The 24,646-nt window shown below is 51.1% G+C and overlaps 2 protein-coding genes across 2 annotated transcripts; one reads left to right on the plus strand and one right to left on the minus strand.

The window, feature by feature from the left end:
- Positions 1-6,111: 6,111 nt before the first annotated feature.
- On the minus strand, positions 6,112-23,389 carry LOC143363218 (uncharacterized). Its single transcript, XM_076803812.1, is given in 3 exon segments — positions 6,112-6,343; positions 22,470-22,738; positions 22,741-23,389. Coding segments are annotated over 3 exon segments (936 nt in total). The 3' UTR covers positions 6,112-6,325.
- Positions 7,590-13,881, plus strand: LOC143363231 (uncharacterized). The gene is given in 4 exon segments (XM_076803838.1): positions 7,590-11,971; positions 12,037-12,363; positions 12,458-12,623; positions 13,690-13,881. Coding segments are annotated over 4 exon segments (5,067 nt in total).
- Positions 23,390-24,646: the final 1,257 nt, after the last annotated feature.

Consider the following 24,646-nt stretch of genomic DNA (forward strand, 5'->3'; position numbering starts at 1 on the left):
TGTTTCATTTAATTATCTGTTCACCCCCCTCCCCAAAGAACCCTGGCCGCTGAGCCAATCCGGGGAGGGCTTACCCGTCTCGCTACGCATCCCGTACGAGACGTGTACCGTTACAACTTTTACCACTTTTACTCAATACTTCCATAGGTAATACCATTACCACTCAATCAGCTGATAAGATAGCCGAGGCTCTCAGGCGCAGCTCACACAGGGTGGGGATCTCTGCTGGCTAGCCTCTGGCTCCCCAGCTCCGAGAATTCCCCCCCACCCTATACTCCTTGTATAAAAAAAAGAAAGCCAGCACCGGACTTGGCTTGGAGCAGCTCTCGGAGGCACTTCTCCGAGCTCCAGACGAGCGTGTAAGCGCGCACCCTACGGGTTACGTCCGTGCGTGTGCATGAGCACGCTGGTGTCGATGGAACGAGTACTACGGGTTACGTCCGTGTGCGAGCAAATCCACACCGCGATCGGGCCGAGAGCGGCGAGCCGGGCGTCCCGCCGGTCGGGCTACGAGGCAAATCGCGAACCCGCGAGCTCAGCACTAACGAGGGAAACACCGATTCACTATAAAATAGCTGAGCCGCGGTGGTTCCTGCTTCCATCCGCAGCCCAGGGTATCCCAATTCTCTCCACCGTCGCACGATTGAGAATCGCTCGCGCCTGTACCGTACGCGATTCACAGTCGCTCCGCGTTTCCCGCCGTCACGCGGTCCAGAACCGCTCGCGCCTGTACCGTACGGGATTTAGAATCGCTCCGCGTTTCCGCGAGCCAAGACACGATCCGCGTCTGTACCATAGCTTTCCTGCGATTAGTCTTAAGTTTAGGTTTAGTATCAATTGTAATTGCTTAATTAACCGACGTCCACTAACGATTATCCGTAGCTGCCGGTTCCAGCGGGAACCTCTCGCCGGGACACCGCACCGATCCACGCCGGACCAACCGGCAACCCGGACCGGGAATAAAGTTTACTAAGTATCACAAAGACCGTTGTCGAATTATTTCGATCCCGCTGCTTTCTCCAGAGACCCTGGCGTGCTCGAGCATCCAGGAGAGGGCAGCACAACCCTACGTTCCCGTTACAACGGAAAGAAATTTGTATCATCGCATTGACGTCTGTGATTTGCTTCTCAAACGTCAAGAAAATGATCCATTTTTGTAGCGCATCATCACTGGGGACGAGAAATGGATTGTCTACAACAATTTTACACGCAAGAGATTATGGAGTAAAAAAGACGAACCGGCTCAAAGCACTTCGAAAGCCGATATTCATCAAAAGAGGTGATGCTATCTGTTTGGTGGGATTTTAAAGGAATCGTTTTTTTTTTTTTAGATTCTACCGGACAACACAACAATCAATTCTGAAGTGTACTGTTTACCAGCTGGACAATTTGAATGATTCACTTAAACAGAACAGACCAGAATTGATGAATAGAAAAGGTGTAGTGTTTCACTAAGATAAAGCGAGATCTCATACAAGTTTGTTAACTTGCCAAAAGCTTCTACAGCTTGGATAGGATATACTGCCACACCCACCATATTCTCCAGAGGTGGCACCTTCTGATTATTACTTGTTCCGGTCTCTACAAAATTTTTTAGACGGTAAAACCTTTACTTCAAATGAGGAGGTCGAAAATCACCTAGATCAGTTTTTTGCCAGGAAACACCAAACATTTTATGAGCGTGGAATCATGTTACTGCCAGAAAGATGGCAAAAGGTATTGGACCAGAATGGACAATATATAATTCAATAAAATATTTATTCGCTATAAAAAAATCGTCTTTCATTTTCATAAAACAAAACGAAATTACTTTCCGAACAACCCAAGAAAAGAAGCCAATCTATTGAACACTATCATCACATCAACACTAGATTACAACCATGGGACAAATTCTACACAATAGCCCTACCTGTTAAACAGGAGAAACACATTCCTATCGAACCTGAATACATTGTCAACTGCATCACCCATTATTAGATGTAGTTGAAGAAATGAACTTGAATTCATTCAGCATAAGGAAGTCTAATAACATTGAAGACATACCTTGGAAATACATCGTAAACAAATTAAAGGAAGCATTCCAGAATAAACCGATAAAGATAATCATATGCACAGGCCGAATAACTATACCACCTGAAGGTGATAGATTAAATTTAATCGAAGAAAAGCATATGTCTGCCGCCGGTGGACATAAGGGCGTAACGAAGACTTACCACCGAATTCGACAATTGTACTATTGGGAAGGAATGAAGAAAGACATTCAAAATTTCACATCTGCACATGTAGCGAATGTCAGTTAAGAAAGCCGACAAGAATTAAAACAAAACAACCAATGGTGTTAACAGACACTCCAGGAAAAGCTTTCGACAATGTCAGCCTGGACATCGTAGGGCCTCTACCAGAAACAAGAAAGGGAAATAAATATATTCTAACTATGCAAGACTTATTGACTAAATACTCTGTAGCAGAGGTTTTGGAACGAATCACAACTGCAGATACCGCGGATGCCTTCATTAAAAATCTCATTTGTCGATTTGGAGCCCCTAAAGCAATTTTAACGGATCTAGGAACTAATTTCACCTCAAACTTAATGAAACAAGTGGCAAGAAAATTTAGAATTAAACATTACAAGACTACAGCTTATCGCCCACAAAGCAATGGCTCAATTGAAACATCACATCATGTACTAATGGAATACCTAAAGCAGTATGTGAACAATGCAAACAATTGGGATGACTGACTAGACTTGGCCATGCTTTCATATAATACATCAGTACATGAAGAAACTAAGTTTTCTCCGCATGAATTAGTTTATGGAAAAATTGCTCATGAACCAACCAGCAGTGATCCAGTAAAAGAAAACCTAGAATCCACATATGCGGATTACCTCCGAGATTTGCATATGACCATTAAGGAATTACAACTGTCGGCATCTAAAAATCTGAACGCCGCTAAAGCAAAATCGAAATACTACTATGATCAGAAAATTAACCCACAAAACTTCAAGGTAACGGATCTCGTATATTTGTTAAAGGAACCGGTCAAAGGCAAATTCAGCGATCAGTATACTGGACCTCACAAAGTTATAGAAATGCTACCTAATCAAAATGTAAAGATTCTAATCAAAGGAAATCCTTGTACGCTACACATAAATAAACTAAAATTAGCACACCGTAGACCCGACTAACGATACGATACGACGGAAGACGACAAGACAGACGATGACAAACCATGCCAATTCCAAGGCCAAGTTACCGCCCAGAAGAGGAAGAACTGGAAGAGTTTTACGGGCCAATAGACGGGGTGGTGCCAACCGACTACCCCGAAACATACCGAAACTTGCTAAATCTGTATTGCGTGGTCGTACCGTTGCAAGAGCCGTCATACATCTACCATCAGCATACGCTGTGTAGGACCTGCTATGGCCGCCTAACGCAGCGGGAGCAGTGGTATTACGAACAAGGGGGCTGGCACATTATGTGCCAGCTAGACACGGCCCGGTCATTCGCAAGATGCCGAGACTGCGGCCTACAACTAGGAAGAGTCCGCCAGGCATACGACTGTACGGAGTGCATAGAGGAGCACTTCGAGATGAATGCAGACGAGTGGTGGTTAATTCATACGGGCTACGCCCAGGAAGTGATCACCCGATGGTGACAAGGTCACCCACCACCATATATACATTTTCTTCAACGTAGTATATTATCTAACATACACATACCTCATGAAATAAACACTCATACATACCCATACAAATGCGTAAACAAATAATTACCCCAATAAAAATCGACATTCCATTTGCTAGAAGGATACTGCTGCAACAATATGAGAAGCATGCTAATCCATCGGACCATGGCCCTATCTAAATAAAAATATCTAAAATTTCGTAGCAGAATGTTTCTACCACTATTGTCACAACTAACACACCGATAGTATTATTCATAGAAATAACTAAGCGAAGAACCTTACTCCAAACTAACGGATGCAAAATAGATAACAAGATGAAATGCTTCTTCACTCAGATAATAATTCAGAATACCTTCAACAGGCACTCTTTCGTTATCATCATGCTAATTCCTATAACTCTACTATAACAACTTAAAAGATAACGCGATAATCATTTGTATAAGCATTAGAAGAACGATGCGTTTGCTTACAGAAAATGTTAAACGTGACTACCTTATCTCTCAAGACCGTTGACGACTGTAACATTGACCACGTCGCTACAAGGGCGGAAGAATTCTATATTCAGCCACTACAGCTATCAGATTACAGTTACGCGGACATCATCCAATGCAAGGTCGTAATATCTAGAACAGTCAACTACTGCGGTATGCATTCGCATATATCGGCAGTACAAAACGGGATAAGCGAATATTTAGAACTGATAACAGAAGAAGAGTGCAGAAGAATGCACCTGTACGGCACTATGTCCGTGGGAAGAAACACATATCTCAGCGGTTTAAAGGTCAACTCCACGGTAACCAGGCCCTTCACGTTAGCAGGAGAACTAAACATCAATGGCAAATGCCAAGGAGTCCAATTCTCAGACCCATATGGATCTTGGGATAACGTCATCGTACAGGCCGTAGCAACGATAACATTACGAACAGCTTCTCTACCTGTACAATTAGAAGCAAACAGGATAATGTTAAAATCGGGAACCATATGCGTTTTCCAAAGCGGAACCTGCTTAGATGACGACGACGGGTACACTTACTGGAAGCCTTACCCAAAATCCACTTGTAAATTCGAACAATACGATGTCCTGTATGAGGGATTGGCATCAAGACTTACATACAGTATGAACCAAGAAGAATTCCCATCAGTATTCGCTTTAACCGAAGGAGAAATAACCCAGTAAGCAAAATGCTTTGAATCTGCCACTAAAATTTGACTTGGAAGTGCCATCTATCTGCCTCCGCATTACCATATGTATTCCAGTAGAAAGTCTGCCACGCCATATTCGTGCCAAACTTTCGCTTCGATCAGCCTTCGTTATAGAGGGCAGGTCCGTCGCAATAAGAACGGGCGTAACCTTGTTCTGAAAGTAAATATCGGGAAAAATCGGACTAAACGATGAGAGGGAAAATTGAATTTACAAACGTATTTATTTTAATCTTAATCTATTTTTATTTTACATATATTTGTATTATATTATTTATTTGTTTCATATTTATAATCTTAAGAAAGAATACGAATAGACAATAAAAAATGTACTGTACAAGTTACATGAAGGAAATAAAAATGATATAAAATTCAATTATCATAACAAAACTGTTATAAAATAAAAAAAAAATATTCAAATCTTAAAATAATGGAAATAAAACCCTCGAATGGGAAATAAGGTGTAGGGATGCTTAAGAAGAGTTAATTAACAATATATTTATTTATTTATTTTTGCTATGCTTCCTCTCATCAGCGGACACGGACAGCACACCACTCTTGAAGTTTCTCCTTCCTACAAACAAAAAGGGCCTTACATTAGAACGTGATATGGATATGTGTTCTCATTGTACAATCGATATATTTCGAAGAAAAAAAATTTTTTTTAATTCTCGGATAATGTATATACTCACTTTGCCATTTCCACTTATGAGATGAAATGTCTTCAATTATAACTACACAGCACAGTGCAGACAGGATCTCGAAGTAAATACAGATGATAGATGATAGGCATCCAACCAAGCCTGTGTTCCTAACTGTTCATGTTCTGTTATTAAGAATATAATATCCTTTTGTTTACCTGTTTTTCTTTTTTGTTTACCTTTTGTTCTTGGAATAGATATATTAATGAAAAATTATGTATGTAGACATCTAATTGAAGCTGATTTAATTTAGCTGCTAGCCAAGGATACAGCATTGTATCGGAATAACATTTCATTTCAATAATCAACTCATAATAATACTGTTTTGACATTTGTTCCAAATTACTTTTAGTGGTAATCCTGGTAGTAAAGCATTCTCGGAAAAGTAGGTATCTGAAATAATTAAAAATATTTGTGAGTACTATATAAAGTTTAGAGTACGAAAATAATACTATACAATACTGCACGGACGATATTATTGGTTATAACATAAAGTTATTTCTTTTCCATGCGTATCTTATTTCTCTCGTATCTATATATAATAACATTACAATTTATCATAACACGAGAAATATGTAATGTACGATGTGCAACTTGGAATAAATTATACTGTTTCAAAATGAACCAGCACAGCGATAACCCACTGGGACATTCCCAATATGTTATCGTCTTCTTCATCCGTCGACGATTTGTTGGAAACGTTCATGGCCTCCAATGGCATTCGGTAACATTTTGCCCTAACATCTTTGTAGGGGCTCGCGTTAGGCGATGTTTTACGGCAGGGGTCTTGATGTTTCTTCAGCAGGCCCAGTACGTGACTTTTGGTAGTTTGGATACGGCGATGGCCTGTCGTCGCCACGTGGTTGAATAGTGTTGCCGTCCGTGCCTGGGTTTCTTCGATGGAGTTCCCTGCCATAAAACACTTAAATTCGTTCGCCTCTTAGAATCAACGCGTCTGGGTGCTTGAGACTACAGCTCGAATGATTTGCAGATGTCTGGAAAAACCCAGGGTTCGGTCGCCAAGGATGTGTGGCCTTGGCGAACCCTTTTTTTTTTTTTTATCGTGAGGAAATGTTTTATACATACCCCGACTCCCTGGGGGAAGCCGGGGTTATGTGGGATTCTCTCCGGGGGGCGGAGCCCCCGGAGACTACCCACTAAAACCTCACGCCCACCTAAGCTAAAGGGGTGGTGCCTGGATCACGCGAGTACTCAACAGGACACCTCCCAGCTATCATCATGCCCCGGGGGAGGGGTTAACCTCCCCCCACTGCCTACGCTATAAGACCCCGGGCGGAGGGACCCGCCCGGTGTCCCCATCCCTGGAGCCTTCGGATTGGGCTTCCCGAGCCCCAGCTCGGTCCACCCACAGCTCCCGGAGTCTTCGTGCCCCGCTCGGGGCCGGTATCCCGAAGGAACCAGCCCCGGCCGAGGCAAGAAGACGCCGCCACCGGAAGGAAGGGCCGTCGGAGGCGCGATCCGGCACGCCCCGACCAGAAATCTTCCCCACTTTACCATAACCATCCCCCTGCCCCGTTCGACCACGGAGCAGGGGGGCACGGTCGCCGAGTGGCGACGCCACCATATCGCCACGGAGCCGTCATCGTCCCTGGACCAGTGTGGGTGGTCCGGGACTCTGTACGGCTCCGTGGCGACGGCCAGGCCAACCCCCCACTCCTCCAGGCATTGGACCATTAGGTCCTGCGCCTGGCGGCAGTGGTTGAGGTTGGCCTGGAGTACCGGGAGAGGGGACCAGCGCGGAATATGGGCCATTAATTGGCCTTCGCGCTGGTCCCCTCCTTAGCCGCCGGTGCGGGTGACGGGGGGTCATTTCCCCCCGTCCCGCTGGGGGCCGCCGCCACCTCCATGCTCTCCCCCTTTGGGGGAGCGGCCGCTTTCGCCACCGGGGTATCCGCTTGTTGTTCGCGCGTTTGAACTTGGAAGTGTCAACCTACCGCAACGGTCGTCGTGCTCATCGCGGGTTGCTGATCTCCGATCAAGATGACTTCTACGGTCGACGACCTCGTCGCAGCACAGAAGGACCTCGGAGGTCGAATTTCTCGGTTCCTGATAAACCTGAAAAAGAGCGGAGCAGATAACCTGACGCTACCCGTACTCCGAAAACGGCGAGAACTGCTGGAGTCGTACTGGCGCCAATTCAATCAACGCCACGTCGAGCTGACCCGGCTGGCATCCGCCGACCTACCGTACTTGATCGACGACTTCTTCGCTGCGGTCGAGGACGCCTTCGTGATAAACGGAGCCGCAGTCGAGGAGCTGATAGCGATGCAGACTCCCCACAAGGCAGAGACCACGATGATCACGCCGTCTTCCGATCCGGAACCCGTCCTGCCGCCGATGAAGCTGCCGACGTTCTCCGGAGATCTGTACGAGTGGGAGAGCTTCAAAGATCAATTCTGCTCCTTGGTGCATCACTCAACCCGCATCGCGAACGTCAGAAAGATGCAGTACTTAAAATCCTGCCTCACCGGAGATGCGGCGAACATGCTGGACCTCACGCGCATCACCGACGCCAACTACGAAGGAGCCTGGTCCGCGCTGGAGCGCCGGTTCGGAAATCAGCGGATCCTCTCGGCGGCACATATGCGGCGCCTGATAACCCGTCCGGCCCTACCCAAGATGCAGCCGAACGAGATCAAGCGCTTGGTGGACGACTTCAGACAGACGCAGCGGGCCTTCCAGGCCCTGAAGAAACCCGTCAAGGAGTGGGACGAGTGGTTCGTTTTCCTGGCGTCGGAGAAATTGGATCAACCCACGAGACTGGCTTGGGAAGTCTCCCTGAAGGATCCGACCGCCACTCCTACCTTTGATGAGCTGGAGTCGTTCCTGGAGAACAGGGTGCACGCACTCGGCTCGGCACGGATCCCGGAACAAGCTGGGACGTCGAAGGGTGGAGGCGCCGTCGTACGAAACACTCCCGTGGTTTCCCGCAACACGCTGGCGGTCAAGGTTGACCCTAAAGGAACGACGAAGGGTGGTCGTCAGTGCCCACTCTGTGCCGGGAACCATGCGCTCAATGCGTGCAAGCAGTATAAGGCGTTACCTGCAGCGAAACGGCGTCAGTTCGTGATCGAGAAGGGTCTCTGCCTCTCGTGCCTAGCGAGCAGCCACCAGCTTCCGCAGTGCTCCTCGTCGTTTCGATGCTGGGTTTGCGACAAGCAGCACAACACCACCCTCCATGATGCCTTCCTGAAGGAAGCGAGGGCCGAATCAACCACGTCATCTTCGGCGGTCAACTACGCCGTGGGCTGCAACAAGGCCACCCTCCTCGCCACCGCTAGAGTCACTCTGGAGGCACCCAACGGTCGGGCTCTGACGGTTCGAGCCTTACTGGACTCAGGCTCCGAGGCATCCTTCCTCTCCGAGTGGGCCGCCCAGTCGTTAAGGTTGAGGAGACGGTCCGTACGGGTAGAGCTGACGGGATACCAGGGAACCAGCGTGGGAACTGCACGGACGGAGGTAAAGGTATCACTCCGATCACCGGTGGACGATGAGTTTCAGGTTACCTTAGAAGCGCTCGTCACCAAGAGCCTCGTCTCTCCTACCCCGTCGCAACCGGTGTCCCTGGGAGATTGGCCGCACGTGAAGGGCTTGCCGCTGGCCGATCCGCATTTCTCGGACCCTGCGCAGGTGGACGTGCTACTGGGTGCCGACGTCTGTGGGATGTTGCTGCTGGAAAAGCGGGTGGGCCCTCCTGGTACCCCGGCAGCTATCCGAACTCCTTTCGGATGGACGCTACTGGGACCCATCGAGCTGTCGGGGCCGCCACGGTCCGCCAGGATCCATTGCGTAAGGCGACAAGAACCCTTACCCGACCTCCAGCGGTTTTGGGAATTGGAGGAGCTCTCACACGAAACTCCCATGTCACCAGACGAGCTAAGCTGTGAGGAGCTGTTCCGGAGCACTACTCGTCGCGACCCGTCGGGGCGGTATGTAGTCCGTCTACCGTTTAAGGGGGGAAGACATCCACAGGTGGGCTCGTCGAGATCGGCGGCAATCCGCATGCTGCTCAAGGCCGAACGAACCTGGTCGAGAGATCATAGTTTGCGTGATCAGTATGTCGACTTCATGGAGGAGTACCATCGACTCGGACACATGAGCCCGGCGAGCAGACCCCTGAAGGATCAGGAACCAGGCCACTACCTACCCCACCACGCGGTCTGGAAAGAGTGTGGCAACCTCCAGAAAATTCGGGTTGTCTTCAACGCGTCCTTCCCTTCAGCCAAGGACTCCTCACTCAACGAGGCGCTATTGCCGGGACCAAAGCTTCAGTCAGAGCTCTGGGCCGTTATAACTCGATGGCGTCTCTACAGGGTGGCGTTTTCGGCGGACATCGTCAAGATGTTTCGCCAGATATTAATACACCCGGACGATCAAGACTGGCTGCGAGTTCTGTGGAGAAAGCACCCGACTGATCAATTAATCGATTTCAGGATGACCACCGTCACCTACGGTACAGCGTCTGCTCCCTACCTGGCGCACCGGGTCCTGCAACAGCTAGCCGTCGACGAGGGGACCCGCTATCCATTAGGAGCGGAGGCACTCCGACGTCATGCTTACGTCGACGACATCCTGTCGGGCGCCGACGACTTAGGTGCGGCCTTGGATACGGCCCAGCAATTGACGAGCCTACTCGAGTCCGGGGGCTTCCCTCTGGACAAGTGGGCAAGCAACGTTCCCGAACTCCGCTCGTCGACGCCGCAGACCAAGGTGATCCAGGAGAGCGAAGTGCATGGAGCCTTGGGCCTACTCTGGGACACCAAGCGCGATACTCTGGCGGTGCGGGGCCCGAGATTCGACGACGGACTGTCGGAATCAACGTGGAAAAAGCGATCGATCCTATCCGAGATCGCACGACTCTTCGACCCACTAGGGTGGCTGGCACCTGTAATAGTAAGGGCCAAAATATTATTACAGGATCTGTGGTTGGCAGGGGTCACGTGGGACCAATCCTTGGACGAGGGCCTTACCTGCCGTTGGCGGAGCTTCCGAGGAGACCTCAGTGCACTGAGTGAAGTCCACGTACCAAGGTGGATACATCATTCATCGGGAAGCCTCGAGGTCGAGCTGCATGGCTTCTGCGACGCCTCGGAACGCGCATACGCAGCGGCCGTGTATCTGGTGGTCCGCCGAGATCAGCATCACACGAACCTCCTGGTGGCGAAGTCCAGGGTAGCTCCGGTCAAGACCCTGAGCATCCCGCGGCTGGAACTCTGCGGAGCAGTCCTCCTGGCACAGCTGCTTGCGTCGATGAGGAGGGAACTGAACCTGGATCCCTGCCCGATCAGCGCCTGGACCGACTCGACGATAGCACTGGCGTGGCTTCGCTCCCATCCGTCAAAATGGAAGCCCTTCGTCGCCCACCGAGTGTCCGAAATCCAGAATCTCCTTCCCGGGGTGACGTGGCGACACATGGGAACCACTGACAACCCCGCCGACCTGGCTACCAGAGGCATCCCAGCGAACGAGTTACGAGGCGCGAAACTCTGGTGGAAGGGCCCGGCCTGGCTGTCGGATCCACACGCGGGCTGGCCGGCCACCTCGACGGCCGATCTGTCTCGAGACCTTCCGGAGCAGAGGACCGTGTCTGTCGCACTGGTGCAAGAGGAGCCTGAAAATGAGCAGTTCGTTACCAGGTTCTCCTCCCTGACGAGACTGATCCGGGTCACTGCTTACCTTCGTCGGTTTACAGACAACTGCCGGAAGGTCCGTGGCAGGCGAGGCCCGCTGACATCTTCCGAGCTGCAGGAGGCTCTCCACATGGTCATACGCACGTGCCAGCGTAGTGACTTCCCACAGGAACTGAACGCACTCAGTCGAGGTAACGCAGTGCCATCCGGATCTCCACTCAAATCTCTGACACCCTTTTTAGGTGAGGACGGAATCCTAAGGGTTGGAGGTCGTCTTCAGAACACCACGCTGTCGGCGTCCCAACGACACCCAGCAATAATCAACCGTACCTCTCACTTGGCGCTGCTGGTGATACGCGATGCACATAGGCAGACTCTCCACGGAGGACTCAACGCCACACTGACCTGGATCCTAAGGGCCTTCTGGATACCACGCGGACGATCCCGGGTGAAGCAGGTCCTGCGCAACTGTGTCACGTGCACACGGTTCCGAGCCTCGACCGGACAACAGCGGATGGGCAATCTACCAGCATCGAGGGTGCTTCCAGCCAAACCGTTCCTGCGGACCGGTGTGGACTACGCGGGACCCCTGCACCTGCGCACCAGTAAAGGGAGAGGACATAAAAGTCAGAAAGGGTACGTGGCAGTGTTCGTGTGCATGGTAACCAAAGCCGTGCACTTGGATGCAGTTACAGACCTGTCAGCGGCGGCCTTCATCGCAGCGTTTCAACGGTTCACGGCACGACGGGGACGTTGCAGTCACCTGTATAGTGATAATGGCACCACCTTCCGAGGAGCCGATGCGGAGCTGCAGCGGATGTTCAGGGCAGTGTCGGCTTTCTATGCACCCGTCGCCGAGGCACTCGCTACGGACGGAACCCAGTGGGAATTTATCCCACCTTATTCACCGCACATGGGGGGCCTCTGGGAAGCAGCGGTGAAGTCTATGAAAGCCCATCTCCGACGGGTGATAGGTGACACTACGCTTACCTACGAGGAGATGACGACACTGCTGTGCCGCGTAGAAGCCTGCCTGAACTCCCGTCCCCTAAGCCCCCTCTCCGACGATCCGACCGATCTGGCTCCGCTCACGCCGGGACATTTTCTGGTGGGCGAGCCTCTTCGTACACCTCCCGAACCACCCACCGAAAATTCCACACTGTCACTCGGATCACGGTGGCGACTTATTCACGCTATGCACCATAATTTTTGGCACAGGTGGATGCAGGAGCACTTGCACCAAATGCAGCAGCGCACCAAATGGCAAGACCGGCGGGAGGATCTTCGTCCGGGTACACTGGTCCTCGTCAAAGAGGATTCCACGCCGCCGACCCGCTGGCCGCTCGCACGTGTCGAATCCACGCAGCCCGGCAAGGATGGACTCGTACGGGTCGTCACGTTACGTTCCGGATCCCGCACGTTCTCCAGAACGATCGCGAAGCTCGTCGAGCTTCCTATCCGTGAGGAAACGGGGCCGCGAGACGGGACGACTGGCGATCACCAAACCACGAGCCGATAATGTCCGACGTATCAGCGGAGACAGCACGTGGCGGACGGACAACGGCTGCGTTCTACGCAGTACTACGCCGCATTCCTGAATGGACAACCGTTCCCCCTCCCAGCGTCCCGCCATACGCCACGCGGACACGACCGCGTGGATCAAGCGAGCCACGTTTCGACGCACCCGTGGTGACGTCAAGGCGGGCGGTATGTTCGGGAATAACATAAAACCCACTTCGTGCAAGGCATTATAGTTTATATTATATTTTATTGTTAAATCGACTATGTACATAACTGTAATAAACGTACGACAAAGGCTGATCGACAACGCGTGCGCGCGGCCTGCCTCGACGCACCTCTCCTCAACCCCCCCGTGCGCCACGGGTGGATCGAGCAGCTCGCGGCGTGCGAGGGGAGCGGGCGGGTGTGGCGCGTGCGCCGCGCGACGGTTGATCGATCTCAGTTCGATCACGACCACATACGTTGAGCATCGAGTTTTCTTTATTGCGATCCACCGTTTGTCCGTCGATTTCGTCCTTTTCGTTTTCCCAGTTCTTCAGATTACGACTCAGACAGTATTTGCCTCATCTACGAGGCAATCTCGATTTGTCGTTAACAACGCTGTTTCACCTCATAGTCGAAATATAGTTTGTTTAAACCCATAGTTACACCCCTAATTCATTTCCTTCCGATCAAGGAAGGTGGTCCTTCGTGCCTAGTAATCGTTAAATAGCGTGCACCTCGCAGTGCTAACACAACAGACGTCCGACAGATCGCACAAGATCAACCGCGGATATATAACATTGGTCCTTCGAGCCGGATTCGATACATTCGGGGACACCATCCCAGCAAGGAACCTGAGCCTTTGGAAGCCTTGGCCACCGACTTGCACATCCAGTGAGGCGCCAGTGTTGTGACAACTACGTTCACCACCCCCCTGGACGTGATAGCAGCAAGCGGCGTGCATCCTCGAGGACTACCATAGTCATCATCTTGGACCAGGATTGCGGCGGAGCGTGCTGACCACGGAGGCTATTTGTCATCGTTCGAGGGATTCTACGAGGAAGGCATTTGGTTGTTTCACGAGCCTGGACGTATCGTCGCCTGCCAGGACAACGAGCATCCTCGAGGAGATCCACTGAAGCTGGTTGGCAACGCTGATCCACTCCCGTCTGGTCCGTAAGTCGTTTCCTTGTGTTTTAGTTTGTGTTCTTTAATCGTGTACAACATGGACGCGGTAAAATCTCTAGTTACCGAGCGCGGAACGTTAAAGGCCCGACTGACGATATTTAGGAAATTTGTAGAGTCAGCGTACATTAGTGCGGACGTGATCGCATTCGAGAAACGCGTTCGGGCAAACGAAAGTCTTTACGGGAAGTTCGATGTAGTCCAATCGCAGATAGAAGCCGCCGTCATGGACACGCCGCATGAGGAAGCTCAATTCGCTGAGCGCGAACAGTTTGAGGAAAACTATTTCCGGGCGATCTCTGCCGCCGAAACTTGGTTAATACAGGTTCGCGGTGAATCAGTTCCAAGCCCATCGTCGGCAAATACCGCTACACCGTTGCCGTCGGATTCATACCCTGCGGCGCGTCTACCAGTCATAAAATTGCCAAATTTTGATGGCGATGTAGGTCAGTGGATTCGTTTTAGGGACACTTTTAGCTCTTTGGTCAATGACTCAGATAGGCTTACGGACATTGATCGTTTCAATTATTTAGCCGCGTCATTATCGGGCTCTGCTAGGCGAGTCATAGATTCTTTTAGCGTCTCAGCAGTGAACTTCAAATTAGCTTGGGCGCGACTGAAGGAACGATACGATGATCCAAAGGCATTAGTGGCTCACCATATAAGTTCGTTGTTAGACATTGAGCCAGTTAGGCGGCAAAATAGCAGGGCACTTAGCGAGCTAATCGACACCGCAGTAAACAATTTACGCGCTCTTGAATCTCTGCTAAAACCGCAAGAAATCTTGGACGCGCTCATCAGCGCATGTTTAGCGAAGGGTTTAGATAGCGTCACCCTCGATGAATGGGAGAAACGCGTGATGGATTCGCACGCACTGCCGAAGTTTAGCGAATTCACCTCGTTTTTAGAACAGCGGGCGCAGTATTTATCGCGAAAGGACGCGAATAGACCGTCCGGCAGCGGCACCTCGATCGAGCGACCGAAATTAAGTAAACCGCGCGAAGGTGCAAATAGGTCTCACGCGATAGCTTCCCACGTCGCAAGCAAGTCCAGCAAATGCGTGGTATGCGACGGGGACCACACGCTACAACATTGCGCGAAATGGCAAGCCATGCCATTTTCGGAAAGACATGCCGCGGTCAAACGCTCTCATTTATGTTTCAATTGTCTATCTCCGGGGCATAGTATCAAGGCATGCACTCGTGGAAATTGTCGAAAATGTAGCAGAAAGCATCACACCTTGCTACATAGGGAGGATGCAATCGCTGATGATAGTGAAGAAGGCTCAGTGCCGACTATGTCTCATGTCGCGCAATCGTCCATAGCGAATTCGGCCGACGTAGCTGCCGAAAGCACGGTGCTTTCAACCGCGTTAGTTTACGTATTAGATAGTAAGGGAAATAGCCATAAATGTCGCGCGTTATTAGATGTGGGGTCCCAAGCAAATTTCATTAGTCGGGAATTTTGCGATAAAATTTTGCTGCCTCGTCGGGCCGTCGAAACAGTGGTCGGTGGTTTGGGACTAGTCAAAAATCCGATTCGCTCCACGGCACAGCTACGCATCTCGTCTAGTCGTGCCGATTTCAAGGCTAACTGGTCGTGCCTTGTTATCGAGAAAATTACCGAGGAAATGCCGAACATTCCTCTTAACAGAGTAAATATTCCGATACCTGCCGGAGTCATTCCCGCGGATCCCCATTTTCACACATCGGACCGGGTCGATTTGTTGATTGGCGCGTGCCTGTTTTGGGACCTACTCTGCGTTGGTCAGATAAAGGTCGGAATAGGCAATTTGATGTGGCAGAAAACGCGACTCGGGTGGGTGTTGGGCGGTAGTATGACTTGGCCCAATCGGAATATTCATGGAAAAGGTTTTCGCGCGTGTCATTTGGTAACGAACGCTCAGCTCGAGAAGAGCGTATCGCGATTCTGGGAGGTGGAGGAGATTGGGACCATCGGTGCCGTAGAAAATAGTGATCCGTGCGAAAAACATTTCAAGGAAAACACCACGCGCGATGAAAAGGGACATTTCGTTGTCGGCATACCGTTCAACGAGCGGGTTCAGGAATTAGGCGAATCGCGACATCAAGCGGAACGGCGCTTGTTGAATATGGAGCGTAAGTTTAGGCGGAACCCTGAATTCGGTAAACAGTATAGGGATTTCCTTCGCGAATACCTAGAGTTGGGTCACATGACCAAATTAGACGCGAAGGATGTAGCTGGGGTCGGGAAGAGCTTTATATTGCCGCATCATGCGGTACTAAAGGAGGATAGCACGACCACCAAGCTTCGCGTCGTTTTTTATGGCTCCGCGAAGACTTCCACGGGCGTTTCCCTGAACGATACGCAGCTTGTAGGATTGCCGGTACAAGAGGATCTATTTAGTATTTTAGTTAGATTCCGTAGTCATAAAATTGTTTTGTCTGCCGACATAGCGAAAATGTATAGGCAGGTGATAGTACGGGAACAGGATCGCAGGTACCAAAGAATCCTTTGGCGTTTTAGCGAAGACGAGGGCATAAGCACCTATTCTTTGAATACCGTAACTTATGGCACGGCCTCGGCTTCATATTTAGCAACGCGCACCTTACAGCAGGTAGGCAAGGACTGCGCGCGGTCAGCACCTGCGGCCAGTGAGGCAATTCTGAAGGATTTCTATGTCGATGACCTGTTGACCGTGTGACGGGTATCCGTCGGGGTGGAGGGAGTGCCGACTCAGCCGGCTGCCAGGGGTCGGTAGCGCCTCGAGGAGGAATAACTGGTAGTCGTTTTCTGGTAGAATACTCGTGTTTATTATCCGTATTCTCTCTATTTACAGTGGGTGCCCACAGGTGGCGTGATTGCGGCGGTATCGCGGCGGATCGGTAGCGCGGCGGCGCGGTATCGCCTCGACGTCGGGGAGTCGGTCAGGGGTTCGCAGGACGGTCCCGCAGGCTTGCGCCCCTCGGGGGAGGGATTCCGGCCCGTTTGCACGGTGCCGACTCGGATGAACTTCCCGTAGGCTTGCGCCCCTCGGGGGAGGGATTCCGGCCCGTTTGCACGGTGCCGGCTCGGACGAGTTTCCCGTAGGCTTGCGCCCCTCGGGGGAGGGATTCCTGCCCGTTTGCACGGTGCAGGCTCGGATACGGGAACGAGGGTGTCTGGCGGAAACGGTGGTTTCGGTAGGAACGGGGTGCGGTCGGGTTGGAGGTACAGCGGAGGTCTTATTCGGCGGTAGCTCTCGCATGCCTGGCCTCAACTGCCCCGATTGCTGCTTCTCGCGGCCTACTTATCCTTCCCACCGCTCACTTCCACTCGCGAGCAGCCGGCTCGTCGCGGCGGCCACCTCGCGGCCGCGACGAGAGGCTGTGCTCGGCCGCGGTCTCGGCGCGCTCGCTGGGAGTGGGGCGGTGGAAGGCGCGGTGTTAGGCGGGGAAGTCGCGGGCCTTCTATATACCCGTTACAACCGGTTGTGAAACCCTTGAACAGGCGCTAGCATTACGCGAATCTTTGAATCGGGTATTAGCACAAGCCGGTTTTTCGTTGAGAAAGTGGGCTAGCAACGACCCTAGAACATTTGATCCCGTCGATGGTGAGACACGAAGTCTAGAATTCAAGGCGGCGGATAGAGATTCGAAGACGTTAGGCCTTTTGTGGTCCGTGTCCACTGACGAATTGGGATATAGTAACAGTTATCGTGCGTTTGCTAGAGTCACCAAGCGCTATGTTCTCTCGGAAATAGCGCAGATTTTCGACCCGCTAGGGCTTATCGGTCCAATAATAGTTAGGGCCAAGCTCTTCATGCAAGAGCTTTGGCAAATTAGAATAGGTTGGGATGAGAGTCTTCCGCAGAATCTTCATTCCCAATGGCTCGCCTTCAGAAGCGAAGTGCAGGAAATGTCTTCCTTGCATATTCCACGGCGGGTATTGCAGTCTTACCTAGAATGGGAGGTGCACGGTTTCTCGGACGCGTCAGAACGGGCTTACGGGGCTGCCGTCTACCTGCGCTCGAGGATGGACAATGGAGCCTGGGTCGCATCGCTGTTATGTGCAAAGTCGCGCGTGGCACCTCTAAAAACCGTTAGTTTGCCGCGGTTAGAACTGTGCGGGGCCGTTTTATTAGCGCAGGTAATGGCAAAGGTACGGGAATCGCTGCGCATTCATCCAAACCGCGAGTATTGTTGGACCGATAGCCAAATAGTATTAGCTTGGCTAAGGGATAGACCGTGCAGGTGGAAAACCTTCGTGGCCAACAGAACTGCCGAAATACAATCGTTGGCACCATCTAGTAAATGGGCTCATATAGCATCAGCCGACAATTCTTTTTTTTTTTTTTTTATCGTGAGGAAATGTTTTATACATACCCCGACTCCCTGGGGGAAGCCGGGGTTATGTGGGACTCTCCCCGGAGGGCGAACCCCCGGAGACTACCCACTAAAACCTCCACCCACAGCTCCCGGAGTCTTCGTGCCCCGCTCGGAGCCGGTATCCCGAAGGAACCAGCCCCGGCCGAGGCAAGAAGACGCCGCCACCGGAAGGAAGGGCCGTCGGAGGCGCGATCCGGCACCCTTCCTCACCCAAATCCCCCCACGAATCGCCCTCCCCTAACGGGAGGGACGGACCCACACCCCCCCAAACCGGGAAATTAACCCGGGGGGTGTCGTCCTGTCACGGGGGGAGCTATGCTCCCCCCCGATCAGCCGACAATCCTGCAGACCTTCTATCCCGCGGCGCAACGTTGTCTTCTATAAAATTTAGCGAGCTTTGGTGGCATGGTCCAGCCTGGTTGGTTTCGGACAATAAGGAATGGCCTCACTCTGAGTCAGCTGTGATCGAGGTCCCGAAAGAACGACCGATAAAGATCGTACAGTTAGCCGCTACGGTCCATCGTGAGCCATTAGCATTAGTTTTAGCAGCGCGGTATTCATGTTACAACAAGTTGCTTCGGATCGTGGCCTACATTTGTAGATTCATTGGTAACGCTCGACGCAAACAGAATAGCAAAGATTCTCAGAGCGAGCATTTTCATCCTCCGTCCGTAGCTGAAATCGCATCGGCGGAACAAATAGTAGTTAGAGCCGTGCAAGAGCACTCTTTTGTCAAGGAGATGCGTCAGTTTAAGGCAGGAAAGCCTGTAGGTAGGGATAGCTCGCTGCTTGCCCTGCACCCATTCCTTGATGATCACGGGATCATCAGGGTGGGCGGACGCCTCCAGAACGCTCCGGTGGCGTTCGGTCAGAAGCACCCGATTATCGTTCCAAATTCGGGTCCACTGGCAGCTTTGCTAGTACGACGCGAGCATTTGAGATTGCTGCACGCTGGGTGCCAGCAAACGCTCGCGGCCTTGCATTTGAGATACTGGTTAGTATCCGGTAGACGCGTCACCAGGAAAGTAGTACGGAGTTGCATCAAACGTTTTCGGTCAAATCCGTTGAGCACTCAACCTCAGATGGGTAATTTACCCGCGGATCGCGTCACCCCTGCTCGCGCTTTCGCTACCTGTGGCGTGGATTATGCCGGCCCCTTCCTCATTGTTGATCGCGGTCGCGCCCGCACGGCCAGAAAGGCCTACGTTTGTCTATTTATATGCATGGTCACAAAGGCGGTACACATCGAGCTTGCCGTAGATTTGACCACCGACGCATTTTTGAATTGCCTTCATAGATTCATTTCGCGCCGGGGTAGGTGTCAAGCTATCTACTCCGATAACGGCACAAATTTTGTTGGCGCTCGTAACGAGTTAAGAGATTTAGGAGTTTTGCTGTCCTCCCGGTCACACCACGATAGGGTGCTAGGGGCATTGGCCCAGGACGGCATAGAGTGGCATTTCATCCCACCGCGTGCTCCACATTTTGGTGGACTGTGGGAGCGAGGGATTCGTTCCATCAAAACACATATGAAACGCGTAATAGGCGAGCAGAAGCTCACCTTCGAAGAGTTGTACACGGTGTTGACGCAAATTGAAGCCTGCCTCAATTCCCGTCCATTGCATCCCTTGTCTCCAGATCCATCTGATCTAAATCCTTTGACACCTGGTCACTTCCTCGTGGGAGAGGCGTTGACGGCGCTTCCACAGGCCGATCTGGCCCACATCACTCAGAATCGACTTAGCCGGTTTCAGCTATTGCAGCAGATGATCCAGCATTTCTGGAAACGATGGCAGCGGGACTATTTGCATGGGTTGCAACAGCGTCAGAAATGGAAGTCCGACTCTCCCGGTGGTCCAAGTGTCGGCGCGATGGTCCTGATCAAGGAGGACAATCTTCCGCCGATGAAATGGGCATTGGGCCGCATTTTAGAGTTGCACCCAGGCCAGCATCGCATATCGAGAGTGCTATCCATTCGCACAGCAACGGGAACTCTCAAGAGGCCAGTTGCCAGCATATGTTTGCTGCCTGTCGCGGAGGAACACTCAGTGTCTGAATCCGCGTGAACTGCATTTGGTGTTTGTTTTGTTGTATATTTTGTTGTTATGTGATTCTCCTGTGAATAGTTGTACATAGTGGTTTGCGTTGCGTTTAGCTTAGTTGTCTTAGTTTTAATTAGTTGTCCTTTTTTGTCTTAGATTAATTGTACATTCACTTGCGTTTCTTCTTCACGTCTTATTTTGTTCTTCGTTTTTGGGTTCTTGCGTTAACCACGGCTATCATTGCATAGATCAAATTTTAGTTAGCATTTCTACCTGAGTCGTTGGGGTTTTTTTTGCGATTGAACTTGGTCAGTTCAAGGTGGGCGGTATGTAGGGGCTCGCGTTGGGCGATGTTTTATGGCAGGGGTCTTGATGTTCTGCAGCAGGCCCAGTACGTGACTTTTGGTAGTTTGGCTACGGCGATGGGCCTGTCGTCACCACGTGATTTAATAGTGTTGCCGTCCGTGCCTGGGTCTCTTCGATGCAGTTCCCTGCCATAAAACACTTAAATTCGTTCGCCTCTTAGAATCAACGCGTCCGGGTGCTTGAGACTACAGCTCGAATGATTTGCAGATGTCTGGAAAAACCCAGGGTTCGGTCGCCAAGGATGTGTGGCCTTGACGAACCCTTTTTTTTCGTGGGAAAATGCTTTACGCATACCCCGACTCCCTGGGGAGGGTCGGGATTATGTGGGACTGCCCTTGGGGGAAATCCCCACGGGGTACCCACTAAAAACCCACGCCCACTTAAGCTAAAAGGGAGGTGCCTGGATCACGCGAGTACTCAACAGGACACCTCCCAGCTATCATCATGCCCCAGGGGAGGGGTTAACCTCCCCCACTGCCTACGCTATAAGACCCCGGGCGGAGGGTCCCGCCCGGTGTCCCCATCCCTGGAGCCTTCGGATTGGGCTTCCCGAGCCCCAGCTCGGTCCACCCACAGCTCCCGGAGTCTTCGTGCCCCGCTCGGAGCCGGTATCCCGAAGGAACCAGCCCCGGCCGAGGCAAGAAGACGCCGCCACCGGAAGGAAGGGCCGTCGGAGGCGCGATCCGGCACCCTTCCTCACCCAAATCCCCCCACGAATCCCCCTCCCCTAACGGGAGGGACGGACCGACACCCCCCCCCCCAAACCGGGAAATTAACCCGGGGGGTGTCGTCCTGTCACGGGGGGAGCTATGCTCCCCCCCGGGGGCCCGGGTCAGCTCACACCCCGGGCCACCAAGTTCACCGCCCCCAGTTGTGGGGGCGTAACAGGGCGCGGGGAAACTCCCCGCGCCGATCCTACTCCGCCCCCCACCACCGGGGGCACACGTTGGCGCGGGGGAGACCCCCGCGCCCTCCCAGCCGTCGCCGCCCCCCTCCTGGGGGCCACACGTAGGCGCGGGGGTCGTCCCCGCGCCCACACCCTCCTCGCGGAGCCCGGCTTCGTTCCCGGGCCCGCTCGGCGGCCTCCTTCTGGGTCATTACTACCTCACAGAAGGAGGCCACCGCATTCCACGACCCCACGCTGCCGACCATGTGGTCGACCACGGTCGACAGCGCGAAGTCCCACCCGCCCACTGCGGCTCTCAGGACACGGCGCGGCCCGGCCCAAGCAGGGCACTCCTCCAGAGTGTGCCGCGCCGTGTCGACATCTTCGCCGCAGTGATGGCACTGCGCAGTCGGCTCCCGCCCCATTCTATGCAGGTACTCTCCGAAGCAACCGTGGCCGGAGAGCACCTGCGTGAGGCGGATGGCCTTGACGAACCCTGGGCCTGTCTCAAGCACCCAGCCCCTACATCCTCCCACCAAACCCCCGAAGTAGGGTTGAGACTTTAGCGTAGTGGGGAGAACCGGGCTTAGATTTTTTGTAACTCGTGTTCTCCCAGTGAGATCGCTCTAAGAAGTCAAACATTAGCAAAGTCACTCAGTGCTCTTCGACCCATACTTCGGACCGTGACTTGACTTCCTCTAGACGCTGTCTCACCTCATAGTCGAAATATAATTTGTTTAAACCCATAGTTGCACCCCTAATTCATTTCCTTCCGATCAAGGAAGGTGGTCCTTCGTGCCTAGTAATCGTTAAATAGCGGGAACCTCGAAGTGCTAACACAACAGACGTCCGACAGATCGCACAAGATCAACCGCGGATATATAACAATCTTCCTGGCTAACATATGTTATTTCAGTGCTCAAAGTATCGCATTTAAAAATTTCTAGTGCTGGAGATAACAAGGCGATATCATAGAATGCATCAACTTGTAGAAATCTATGTACACCTAAGCGAAAAGAATTTTCATGGGGACTAATAGATGAAATTATACAAACTGTGCCATCGTGTAAAATGCAGCAATTATCGCGCTCGTCTGTGCCAAGCAATAAGCTGTGAATTTGAAGTTTGCGGTAAGAAATAGCACCACTAGTATTATGAAACATCATAGATGCCGAATGGTGGTTGAAGAATCACCACCTCCCTTATTACTATCATGATGTTCTATCTCTCTCATTCTATTAGAAAATTGTTGAAGGGGTTGTCCTGGCTTTCTGCAATATTTTCTAAAAATGGACATGTTGCTTTCATACGGGAAAGCAGAAAATGAATCTAATGTACCAAAACGTCTGACGTCATCCGCCAAGTGGAGAAGACCGTGGACATTATAAAAATTAAAAGTTGGGCCATAGAACTTTTCACAACGACGAACAAATAGTTGCAAAGCTCCATCTGCAAACTTTAAATATTTGCTAACAAAAACCTGTGAAACCATTATTCTTATGGCACTGTGCAGAAACAAGAAGTGTCGATGTACATTATCCTTCAGCACTCCATAGGTGACAACTGGACCAGTATACAAAAGAAATTGCCGAAATTCTGTTGCTTTAAATTTGGAAAATAAATCTATTGATCTAGGACGCCTTGCAAACTCGGATGGACAATATTTATTGATCCCTCTCATTCTCTCTGAGATTGTGAAAATTTGTCGAGAAGATAATTTTGAAAATGGGGAATATTTGCCACACACCCAGGCAGATAACAATTTTTTAATGACACCTAGACATACGAGATGCATATGCTCGAATGGCACCTGTGATACCATTTCTATTGGCATTGTGGAGGTATCGATCGAATGAATTAGGCGCGACAGGAGTGTTCCTCGACACAAGTTTTATTTAAGATTTTCCGATGTACGACTGGAGACCCGAAGTTGTCTCTACAGGAGTTAGCGATGGAGTGTCCTGGCAACGATTTTGGAAAACCCTCTGGAGGAGGTAAGAAATGGAGGAGAGGAAAGTAAGGAATGGGAAGTAAGGAGAGGAAGGTGAGAAGTGGGAAGTGAGGAGAGGAAAGTAACAAGAAAGGAAAGTAAGGGAAGGATGGTACGGCCAAACCCAGGAGGAACGAAGGATCAGGTAAGGACCCGCGGAACGAGGCAATCGCGGAAGGATGCTATAAAACGGGAAAAGCGGAAAAAGGATGCCGTAAAAAGGAAAGGTTCGCCAGGGTCTGGCCGTAGACCTTGAACGAGGCCTAACCGAGACCTGGGAAAGACGAAAGAGAGGATTAGACCTGCGTGGGTCTGGTCGCCAGATGTGAACCAGCACTGACCAGGCCCGCGCAGAACGGAGAACAATAGTAGAGGAGTATGACGAGGAAGTAAGAAGTTTTCTGAACTGCGGCGCCGTAGGGCAGCGCCGTGGTCGCCACAGCATCAAAGCTAATGGACTTTGACCATCTTTATGATGATCCTCATCGGAACACCTGGTATATTCTTCATCACTTCGTAAAGGATGTGTAATACCATTGAAAACCTGACGACCTCTTTCCTGTGTACCACAAACTTTGCACTTGGAACAAGGTCGATGAGACATATGGCTTCTGTGATGAAGTATAAAGGCTCGAGCTGGTGCATCAGCAATAAAACACCTTAATACGACTGGAATTTTTTTCTCGTGGAACGTAATGCCTCCATTTGACATTATCAAGTTTATGTCAGAGACAAATTTTTGAAGATAACTGTTACAATCCTTGGGTTTTTGGGTGCCTTTATAAATCCCTACTACAATGGGTTACTATTTAAGATATTTACAATTCTGACTTGAATAGGCCAAATTTGAATTGCATTGGAATTATCTAAACTACATCCGTCCACATGAAAATCCAATTGCAACTCTCCAGGAATTACTGGAGAACATTGAGATAACTGTTTAACTATTTTCAACTCTACATCAAAATGAACATACTCTCCTCGTTCTATCACAGAGGTGACCACACTGGTACAAGGTGTACCAATGAGCGTTCTTATATCTTTCGGCAAACTAGAAAAATACGAATGGGTACGTAGAAGAGATAAGAT

The sequence above is a fragment of the Halictus rubicundus genome, unplaced genomic scaffold (assembly GCF_050948215.1).
Source record: "Halictus rubicundus isolate RS-2024b unplaced genomic scaffold, iyHalRubi1_principal scaffold0028, whole genome shotgun sequence".
Taxonomy (NCBI): Eukaryota; Metazoa; Arthropoda; class Insecta; order Hymenoptera; family Halictidae; genus Halictus; species Halictus rubicundus.